At 41.1% G+C, this 11,866-nt stretch overlaps 1 protein-coding gene across 3 annotated transcripts in view; it reads right to left on the bottom strand.

The window, feature by feature from the left end:
* The window catches only part of mgat4b (alpha-1,3-mannosyl-glycoprotein 4-beta-N-acetylglucosaminyltransferase B), a 74,523-nt gene that overhangs the window by 33,678 nt on the left and 28,979 nt on the right, over window positions 1-11,866 (bottom strand). Inside the window, exon 1 of one of the 3 annotated variants that reach the window (XM_081699551.1) lies at window positions 6,608-6,632. The exons of the other annotated variants lie outside the window; for them this stretch is intronic. Within the exon in view, the coding sequence (XP_081555677.1) occupies window positions 6,608-6,617 (10 nt within the window). The 5' untranslated portion in view covers window positions 6,618-6,632. Of the gene's footprint in view, window positions 1-6,607; window positions 6,633-11,866 lie in introns of those variants that run through there. 3 annotated transcript variants of the gene reach the window in all.

Genomic DNA, 11,866 nt, shown 5'->3' with positions numbered 1-11,866 from the left:
TGGTCTATGTCCATGTTATGAAGACCTTGCATCAGTATGCACAATACATTTTCAGCACACGATCAGCAAGATATCAACTAACCAAATAAATCTCCATTTTACATTTAAATGTGGAGTCAGACAACAGTTTAAATCCATAATAATTCTTAATAATAGTAATTATTATTATTATTTAAAATAACTTAAAAATTTTTTTTATAGCACTTAAGTAGCAGACTATAGACACTCCACATCACTATCCAGCTAAAATACCCAAAATACCTACTGAACCCTTGGAAAAGTTGCGTCTTGCTATAGAAAGTGAATTTTCATCCAAGTGTTCATATCTGCATAGCTAAAGTCATTTTTGCATAAAGTCAGTTGGCATTTAAAATCATGATGCCTATTGTGATAAATGGCTAACCTGCAATGGCTTTAGACCCTCACATACCTGCTGGGCAGTGCCGTACTCTGCCAAGAGGCTTAACGCAGATTCTGTGTTATAGCATTTTGCTGAACTGATATTTAGAAACATCGTATCATTAATCTCTAATGGGGTGGTGTGGACCGAAAAGTTTTTTATCCCAGCTGATGGCTACTGCAACTGTGAACTTCAGCAAGGTGCATTTCCCCATTGTAGTCCTGTCCTATAAATTAATCCTAAAAAAACAAACAAACAAACAAACAAAAACAAAAAAGTAAACACACACACACACCAGCAAAACCATCTTTTTTCAAATGCTATGTTACATTGTGCAATATCCACATTAGACTACTAAATACTTAACAGTGTCAGCAACTAATTAAAGGGTAAGGATTAGCTGACTCAACCACTGTTAAAACTCTACTAAAGGTTTCCCCACTTAATGGTTTATTTGAAGAATTTGTTGAATTGAGTGACATGACACATGTAACTGATTTAGCGGCAGAGAGAAAAGGGGGGGGGCGAGAATGAGATGAGAAGAGAAAGAGAGATAGAGGGAGAGAGAGAGAGAGGGGAGACAGTAAGCAAGTGAGAATGATCAGTGAGCTATGAGATCAGTCAGAGGCAGATGTGTGCGTTTAGATGAATAAAACATGACATCTCGAGCAGCCATCAGAGCACGCAGGGGGGCAGATAGGCAGTCTGTGTCAGAGGGAAGAAGAAGAGATGATTGTGTGTGTAAGCCCCTCCTGTCTAGATATTTTTGTGGCTTATCTTCTTAGTCTCTCTCTCTCACACACACACACACACACGATTATGCTATTTACTCCACACCTAAACACACATTGGCATTATAGTCCCATCCTTTCCAATCATCAATCATCATCACCACCACCATAATCATTTGCATTATATCAGTAGAAAATTACAATTGATAGCAGCACCAGTGCTACTGGTGGAATAAGAGAGAAGCATTGCAAATATGGAATCATCACTCATATCAGAGAGATGGGAGGCTGACTCAGACACCATCCTCATCCTCATTACCAACAAGAATGACATCATCCTACACACACCAGGACCAACAGCAGATGCAGAAGCCCTGTTACCACAGCGATCAGCACGAAGACAAGCGCATGAATATTTCTAAAGTCATTATAAACACTCCAACATCAAACGCATAAGAAGAAGCATTACTGGTGTTAAAGGAAGAAAAACATCATGCACACAGTGAACAGGGTGCAAACAAACCCGCCTAATGCACTACACTCACACACAACAACAGTGTAACCCACACACACACGGTGCTAAAAGGCATAAAAGCCATCAGTACTAATCCCATGCTTAATAAACAGCTAAAAGAGCTGCAATCAAAATGCTCTCACAAGTCCAGCCTTAACTGTTTTGTGCAGACTCACACATAAACACACAGTCCATCAGAGTATCATTAAGGCAATGGTTCAGTCTTGGCAGAATGGAGTCTAAATTCTCAGTGACTGTGGAAGTATTAACAGAAGCTGCAACATCTTATACAAGATACAGAAAATAACCTCATTAAAACATGTCTCATTCAAAAAACCCTGGTTTCAAGCATACACTGCGTAATATATACCCATGTGTATGCGTGTTTGTGTGAAACTGTCTCCAAAGTCTTGTACCTACAAGTTGCCATGGAGAATGGCTATAAATTGGTCACTGTGGTGATACAATAATGGTTCACAATATGTCTAAAAGGTTTGCCAGCACAAAACGTTTGAGCAATTCCTAAATGCCACTACGTGCACACACACACACATAAACAACAACAACAAAACCAACCAAACAAACAAAAAACAACAACAAAAAACCCTGCAAGGTTCCATTACTGACCTACACAGTGCTACAATGGGAAATTAAGCCATCAGGGTCTTGTTTGTGTGTGTTTGTGTGTGTGTGTGGTGTGTGTACACTCCGTGGTTCTGTTTACTTCACTACTACAGCATGTGCATCTAGTCCTATCCAGTGTAACAGGCAATCTACAGATTAGAGACATCCTGTAGTCAGCCTATTGCATCTGACCTATATCACTTGCACAGCAGCATCTGCCTGACCCCAGACCTACACCTACTTCCAAATCTGATCTACATTGTAACATGAGCAGCAACAGGTGACCCCAGACCTGTACGTACAGCCAAATCTGCTCTACATCACCACTACAACAGCACTACTCTGACCCCAGCAATGCAACTACAGCCAACAGCAGACAAGAAGGAAGTCAAAAGGGGCCACAGAGGAAGTCAAAGGGGCCGAGAAGCCTTCAGTACAATGCCACATAATACCATTAAGTTTGTTATCTTCTCATCACATTTTGGCACATGTATTTAGTGCCTGATGGATCCACCTCCCTTCTATAGAGAGAAATTAGATTAGACAGTTGGCGTACACAGAGCATGTATGCAGGAAAATGCATGCACTGTATTCCTCATTCACTAACGGGCAGGGTCAGTGTTCTGCTTTTCACCTCTGATACTCAAGTGTTGACAACCAGGGGAAAAGTGTTTGGTCAAGAAGAATCACAGCTGACTCAGCAGCTGATTCAGGGGATTCTGTATTTGTCCATCTGTGTGTGTGCACGCACGCGTGTGTATGTATATGTGTATGTGTGTGTGTGTGTGTGTGTGTGTGTGTGTGTGTGTCACTCAGGGCCCAGACTGGAAAAGTCTGGCTTTAGTTCATAATTAGAAAAAGAACCACAAAAGAGTGGAGGATAATGTCTTTCGCTATCTGGGTATGTGTCTAGGCAAGTGAGATGGCAGAGGTTATAAGAAGACCTGACACAGGCAGGAAATCCTTTGCGAAAATCATTCACTGTCAAACTGCAAGATCAAAGAGACAGATACGACAGCAGTCAGTTCCATTTTAGTCACAGCAGATTCAAAGCCCCCACTGTATATCCTAACCCCTCCTAGTTCAAGAACACTGTACACTCTAATCCCTTCTACTTCAGAAACAATATACATCCTACTGTCTCCCACTACAGAAACACTGTACACCCTAACCCCTCCCACTTCAAAACAACAAACAGCCTAACCTCTCCCGCTTTGAGAACACAATACATCTTATTCTCTCCAATTTTTGGAACACTAGATAGCCACTTCAGTAATACTGTAACTCATAACACCTCCCACTTCAAAACACCAACTAGCCTAACCCCTCCCACGTCAGGAACCACGCATTTTACTCTCTCCCACTTGTGCAATTTAAGTAACATTCCACTCAAGCAGCGGAAGTTAACGAAACCAGTGCATTTTGGGTCAACTATTTATAAGGGCTTATAGACATCTTCATATAAAGGAGAATTTGTTATGTTTCCTTTTTTCTCTTTAAGTTACCAAGCTTATCCATGACTGAGTGCTGATGCTAAGTCTTCATTTCTTTTCATCTGCAAGTTGTATAGTCCATGCATGACTAATCACCGGTGTGATCTGGGTCTTGTCTAACTCTTTATTCAAAAGTGTTATTGATTGAAGTGCTTATCTTTGTATCTCCTGACTTACTATGTAGTGTTCCAAAAGGAATTAATCATTTACAACTGAAGAGCCTGTATGTCAGAGTACTGTGGAGAAACAAATGGAACACTGCTTCCAACTCATCTCCACTCTTTGTTATCATTAAAGGCTCGCCTGGATGTGTTGCTTATGTGTTAGTCTAAACAGCAGAACTGACAACAAAGTGGGGTGGGGGGGGGGTAAATGGGTTTAGATTTTGTCAATTGTGTTTGATTGTGTTAGTGTGGCTGGCATGTGCAAATCACTACAAATTGAATAGAAGCCCATCGTGCTGTAATGATCATTGGCTGAAATGCCCTAATTGGGCGTGTGCTGAACATTATAAACTGTGAGACCAGAACAAAGTGCTGGGCAGTAGGAAACAGAGGGTCCATCCATGCTCCATGTGTTATGAATGGAAGAGTTCAGATTTGGTTTAGTGTATGTGTACCAGCTGGTCAAGGGCACAATCGCTCAGGGCACCAGGGAAATAAAATATTGCTATGGCAACAGCCTGTATTAGCCAGTCATCCAGAGGCCAGTTACACAAGTAATTCTTTAGAATGACAAGTTACACAAATGAGGTTCTTGACTGAGAAACACACACATGCACAAACATTCTAAAACACTGTTTTAGAATTATTATTTTATTTCTTTATGCATAAAAATTTTAAGGAATTAAGAAAGATTTTTGAGGCATTACTAAGTTCTGATCTCTGATGAGGTGTGGGAGCTTAGTCTCTGGGCCTCAACAGGGGCGTGCTGCTGAAGAGCCACATTCATCCACTTTGTATTTCTTTTCTATGTCCTGCATGAATTCCATATTTTATATTTTATATCAGTGGGATTTCATTAGGATGTGCTACCAGTAAAACCACATGTGAAATACAATATGCCATACATGGGCATACCATACACACACACACACACACACACACACACACACACACACACACACACACAGAGGGGCTGGTAGCCCCAAGGCTAGATCCACTGTAGTACTCTAAATACATAGATCTTCAATAAAGTGAGAGTAAAGAATTTTGAGAGGGTACATCTTAGCAGTTCACTCTCTTATTCCCCTTCCTTTAGCAAACAATCTCTCACCTCCTTCTGGTATCCATCGGGCCTTTAACTATTACATTATTACAGCAATAGGTCACATTGGTCACTCATGAGCAATGAAACAAACAAGCATTTCGGTTCAGTAAACAGTGAAAACACAAGGCCCATAGGCCCCAACACACACATTTTGTAATGGCTAGACGTGGCACATGCCTCATGAGGCATCTGCGGTTGGCACAGCTTCCTGCAAACCATGTACTTAGATCAGTCAAACGCTCAAAGCACAGACCCGCCAACTGCCTCCGACAGCCTGGAAGAACTGACTTCAGATCTGACAAATCTCCATTACTATACCGAATTCTGCTACTCGGACAAAGACGAAAGGAAGGCAAGCGCGAGAGCAGGGAAAATTGAGGCCTTCCAGGCCCAGCGCCATTAAATAAGGATCAGACAGATGAACGGAAAGACAAAGTGAAGGGAAGAAAGAAGGTTCGGAAAGTTCTGGATATTTCCTCATGATGTCTGATCTGAGGAACACATGGCTCCTCCCTTGGGAAACTCGCTCTCGCGGAAGGGGGTGGCAGAGGGGTCTTCATAGGGCTGGATCACCGGACGGATCTTAGTGAGGGCATGTCCTAGAGCCACGCCTCCCGAAGATGAATTGGCTCGCTGACAGGGGTTGGTGAAAGGTGGAGCTGTATTCCGTTGCTTGTATGAAAGTTGTTATAAGTTCAAAAAGCTTTAAAGGGTTGCAGGCTGAGAGTGAAGCGATTTTATTGAGTGAGAAAGGGAGAGACAGGACTTCAATGTATATGTTTTATTTTGTTGTTGTTGTTAATTATTCATGAACAAGCACATACACTAAATCCTGCGATGCATGGAGTAAGGTAGTGGTATTGAACTCCAGAACACCTGAGGTGGGTCCCCAAAACTGGACTGGACTACTCATGAATCTCTTCATGCATGGCAGAAGTGTGTCCACCAATAAACCGGGACTCCATGTCTTGACAAGAGTAGCACTCTCTATGAATAGAGCTCTATGAATAACCTCCATTAACAGGCATTTTAGCTTTCCAAGTTTGGGCTAGCTCTGGCTAATTCAGCAGCAGAGTTACTAACACAGCTAAACCTATGCTGGAAACCCACGGCAGGGAATTCAATTAAATCAATGCTCGCAGTCGCGGAACACAAAGCAGGAATACGTTTCCTTAAAGCCAAAGCCAGGTCCAAACCTTCGACCGACGGTGTTTAACCATGGGGGAAAACCCAGTGAACTGTGCGTTTCACGCATTCTGGTGGAAAGGAGAGCAATGCAGCAGTAAATGTGATTAAGGGCCTGCCCGCTAGGTATAAGTTTGAGGGTCACGCAAAGTCGGCTCAGGCGATTAATCATTCCGATTATCTGGTCGAGAAGAGGGAACACACAGATACACTACCGTTCGTTTTCTAATTCCACACATCGACAAACACATGAACACAGATGCCTTTATGGATCGAAACCTCCATGATTAAAATCAATTTGTTAATGGTAATACTTAACATGACACCTAATGCAAGTACTAAAAAAAGAAGAAAAGAAAGACTACGCTTACACAACATCTAGACAACTTACCGCTTGTCATTCAGTCAGCTTGTAACCCGAGTTCTATGTAAGACTGTAATATTACAGCACACTTGATCACAGGCCCCTCCAAGATATACCCAAGGTCAGCAAAAACAAACAAAAACAAACAAAAAAAAAAAAAAAAAAAAAACACCCGAGAAAGTGCTCCAATAGTTCATATTGCTTCATAAACCTATAAACAAATAAACAAACAAACAAGGAACATTGATTTTGGTTTTTTGGTTTTTTTTGTAAATGCCCCTGTAGCGGGTTGTGAGAGTGGGGGTGGGAGTCCTGGTGGGGTATAGGAGTGGGGGTCGTGCGTGAAACGTGATCGCCATTATCACGGGCTCAGAAGTGTGCACTGTGTGCCTACAGGGGGCCTTATATGCATGCATTTATATGGGCAAGGATTTCCTGGTACTGAAGACAAGCCGAAACACACACGGAAAGGTACACTTGTAATGGAAAAAGCGTAGGTGGAGGCCTGGAGCTATGTCTTACTGAGTAAATACGATATGGAACTGTCTTGGGGAATATGGTGCATGTTTGTGTGTGCACACGTGCGTGTGTGTGTGTGTGTGTGTGTGCGCGCGTGCCCGTGCACGAGCGTGTGTATGTGTAAGTGATTGAGTGTCATTAGCTCACACTGCTCGCTCTTGTGGTTTGTGGTAATATTAAAAGGCCAAATTGCATCGCAGTATAAAGACACTAAATGGATGGAGTGCATTAAAAAGCCTAACTGCTTTTTGAGTTACTGCTTTTCAGGGTGCGCACGCACGCACGCACGCACACACACGCACACACACACACACACACACACACACACACACAGAGTGAGTGAGAAAGCGAGAGAGAGAGAGAGAGAGAGAGAGAGAGAGAGTGAGCCGTGCCCTGCCCTGTCCAATGTAATCATGTCCGGCCCAGTCCTGGACCTGAAACCACTGTAACCTTATGTCTTTCCCATGCACACTAATCTCTGGTGGATTCATTGTGATGGGACCATACTGGGGGTTACCGAGATGTACAACTATCTGCACTGTGCCAACCTGATCCAAGCCTGCCAGACTAGGAAAGGAGCGAGAGAAAGAGAAACAAAGTTAAAGCAAAACAGTTGAAAAAAGCAAGAAAAAGAAAAAAGAAAAAGATGAAGCTTGAAGCTTTGCCACTCAAACCGGGTGGCTTCACCAAGGCATCCAGTTGACCTGCAAGAAATCTGCTTCCTATGTAGCTTCAGGCCTGAAACCGACTCCAAACCTGTGTGCCAACCAAACGAATACACAACCCCTAGAAACAAATGGGGCACGTTACAACAGTGGTAAAACTGGGAAGAGAAAGGAGATGAACCATTTAAAGCACCTTAAACACCTGCAAATTACACCATGTACAAGAAACTCATCTGTCGGTTACTTACACGTTACCATCTATACCGGGATCCAATGCCAAACATTTAGTAAAATATGCAAATGTAACAATGAATGTTGGCTGAAAACAAGTTTAGCAAAAAAAAAAAATCTCATTCACACATGGTTTCTCCTTCCCTTCAGCAAACAAATGTGTTCACTTTTTTGGCCTCAGTACTAATAAATAAAGGTAAATTAAGTCCACCAATTAGCATGTTGCTACATACCAAAAATCACAAACATGCTTATGTGGTTTCTGATACAGAAATTCTGTTATCTATATGGGGGAAAAAAGGTATTGTGCAAAGCTACCAACTCCAGCTACACAACATGGTGAAACACAAGAAGAGCAATACAATTTTTACAGCATTGCAGTATGCTTTGGGATTTCTTATAAAACACAGTGGTGATCACTTCATATATTTTGATCGATATTCTTCTTCTTTCTCTTCTTCTTCTTATTAGGTTCATATAAATGTTGCAATATATCAAAACACACAGGCAGTCCTCTTCTGGATACTCGAAAGCACACTAGAAGAAATGTGCATATTGCAGCATTCTTCAATATCAGTGTTATGAAGGACAGTGATACAGTATTGATTGACAAAGGATACATAATGCAGTCCTACTACAAACAGTATACAGTTTGGCCCCAAACGGATGGGCAAGACTGTGTGTTCATTACCAGCCCAGTAAACCCTACTTAAGGTTTGGATTGAATCTTGTATTTCATAAAGTAATAATGATGATTATGCTTTTGTTCTAATCGCAGTTTGATGACATGTGTCAGATATGACTGCTGAAAAGTCTTTGTGTCTACCTCAATGAGGACTCTTGTGAAAGAATCCTGGTTAGTAGATTTTTGTTTTACTGTGGGCCTTGTAAGTATTTGTAGATTGACCGGAGTTTTGGTGCAGTTGGTCAAGTCATTTTCTTCTGCTCACATTAGGAATGCAGCACTGAGGATGTGGAGGTTTTTATGATCCACAGACTGTGCTGAAGCTGCTGAGGAGCTTGAGGATGCTGGAGTGGGGATCGAGTGAGATGCAATGCAAGCTGGAAATATTTCATTTGGCTAGGCCACACTGTTAGGATTCATGTGCTCACTCAATTTGAGCTACACTCAGGAGTTCAAATTCATATTCAATTTCTCCCAAAATGGTACTTATGAACTTGGTTGGCCACAAACTTCCCCAAAGCTCCAAGCTCTCCAAAGCTCATGCTTAGCAGGGCGCTTGTCAAATATTCCGAATGGGTACTCTTAGACCAATCTGTGCTTTGTGGAACATCCTGGCAGAAACAAATGCACGTGATATTCTTCTTGGCTTATCATCAGACTTTTATTCTGCATTCAAGAAGCGACTTTGATGTTTAATGTCCAAGGGGAAAATGTTATGTAAAAGCTTGGACAGATGCTTTATGCTTTGTACTAATTTTGTACAAATTTAGCATTTTGATAGATGACATTAGCATCCACATATAAATCCCATAAATGTCCTGGGTGAATTTAGTTTGGAGGAGGCAATGATTTAGGAACAACCAACCAACAGTTGGCTCAATTGATGGGTTATATATTGGATTATGTGGTGCAAATTAAACTATTTGTGTGCGAAATGTCAGTTTGCAAAAACCTTTTTGCTAACATTTCCTATAAATCCCATATATAACTGTGATCTTTATATATACATATATTCTTGATTTATAAGTCTTTGTGTATGTAACTACAACTACTAAAGCTTATGGAGGACAGTATAAAGCATTATATATACCGTATAATGCATTTATAATGCACTATAAACAGCATTCGTAGGACGTGTTCGCGTTTATTTTTATTTGGCTAATCGGGTAGGAGTAATTTGTCAACTTCTGTTGGTCAGTCTGAAGTGTGAGGAGGCTACTAGTTGTTCATCATTCAATTATTTTTATTTATTATTTTTGTATTTTTTCCCCCTCATTTTTATTATTTTTTGTTTTGTTTTGTTTTTGTCATTTCTTTCCCCTCAATATATACACACTTTGGCCCAGGTCTTGTTTTCAGGTGAACTAAAAGGGCTGACGGACACCTCATTGTTAAACTCATCTAGATCTGAGAGTTAATGATGCTGTTGATCTATTTCATGTGAACACTTCTCAGTGGCTTACAGCACCACTTTTGGTTCCAAGTAGGCACTTTTCATTTTAAAGGGATCAATTTTCCAAGTTCTACACCTCCATTTCTACATTTCTTTTTGTGAAAGACATCTAGTGTCATGGTTTATAGACGATTAAGTTGGAAAGTGCATTTGAGTCCTATAACTGCTAGGTGTTATTTTGGAAGAGGAAGAGACAGTTTAACTCAGCAGTGGACTTGTCTTATTGTTTTATCACATCTGTGAATTTCTTGAATGTTTCAAATTATCAGAGTAACAGTTACATTTGTTTAATTGCTGTGTTCAACATGAAGTATAATTTACATTTGTCTAAATTGGACTAAAATAAATCTTTATGTGATTGTCCTGTGATGGATTTAAATAATCTAAGAAGATTGAGATTGGCTTTGAATACAACAGGTAACTCTGAACAACCTGTACAGGACATAAATACAGCAAGACCGGTCAGACCTAGACTACCAGCTAACTTCTTCATACCTGACTTGCAACGCTCAGGACCCTGTAACCTCTCTGTTCAGTCCCCACCTACTCCACAAACCGAATACAACCTCTTGCACCTGAATCCTCTCTTTCTTCTTTCATTACATAGGGAGAAGATTAATTTTAATGATGTTTTGTATAACATATTTGTGTGCTTAAATTGCATTGAAAATCTATATGCAATTCAAACACATAAATGCTCTTGGAGTGTAGTACACTGTTGGCTATGTTGGCCTCGGAGCTTCAGTAGAAAAACACCAAATTTGGCTTGACTGATTATATTTGGGGTAAGAGGAATAATGTAAATATTTGATTTTCCCCCAAACTACTCCTTTGTGACCACAATGACGAGCAGAATAGCCAGAGAGTTGGGCAATTCTAATATCCTTACTTTCTGACTATTCTGACTCTCTCACTGTAAAGGCTATAGAAACTGTTGAAATATTTAGGTAGTAATCTAACATAGCCCACAGTTGTGAATGTGTGAGTGTATATTTAGGAAAACTAAACAGAACTAGAGAAGGCATGTGTATGTTTGAAAGAGTACTTGTTAGTTCTGGGTAGGCAATTAAAGAGATGTCTGTGTGGGGTGGGGGAGTTCTGGGTAGTTTTGGGTTCATTCCCTCAGACTTGGCTGTAGACAGGAAACCCACAGCTATTCACCCCAGCCTAATGCACACCATCCTCACTGGTCTAGACCCAGCTGCAACAACTCCAATTAGGCACAGGATTGGCCGATCCAATATTAGCTACAGTCTGGTGTTTTTCAGTCAGTTTTCTCCTTCTTCTGTTCTCATCTCCTTTGCACTTTCCTTTCTTACTCTGATGTTGACACTGGATTTCATCCATGTTGTGCCATTCTCTCCCTCTGCCCCTCATACTTCTTGGCAGGTCTTTCGTGTATGGATCTATACCCATTTACATTTTCAGTTGGAGGTGCCTATGTAAAATCAGCAGGAGTCAGAGTGAACAACGAGAGCCACACTGACAGAGAGGGGACCACAACCTAAATCTTCTTTTCACTACCCACTCTACTGCTCGCAGTGCATAATGCCTGAGACCATTCAGTTTTTCAGTCAGAACCAGATTCAATGTAGGGAACAGCATCTAAACACAGCTACTGCGTTTCCACAGTTGAGAACAAATATCATTTGTAGGCATCAAGCAGAGCGTAAAATTCTGTGGGCCAATATGCTTCTTCCTTTCTCTCTCTGTCCCTGCTCAACTGTAGCCCT

The sequence above is a fragment of the Electrophorus electricus genome, chromosome 16, assembly GCF_041902795.1.
Source record: "Electrophorus electricus isolate QZ-2024a chromosome 16, ASM4190279v1, whole genome shotgun sequence".
In the NCBI taxonomy this organism is placed as follows: Eukaryota; Metazoa; Chordata; class Actinopteri; order Gymnotiformes; family Gymnotidae; genus Electrophorus; species Electrophorus electricus.
This window is presented reverse-complemented; position numbering and strand designations above follow the sequence as displayed.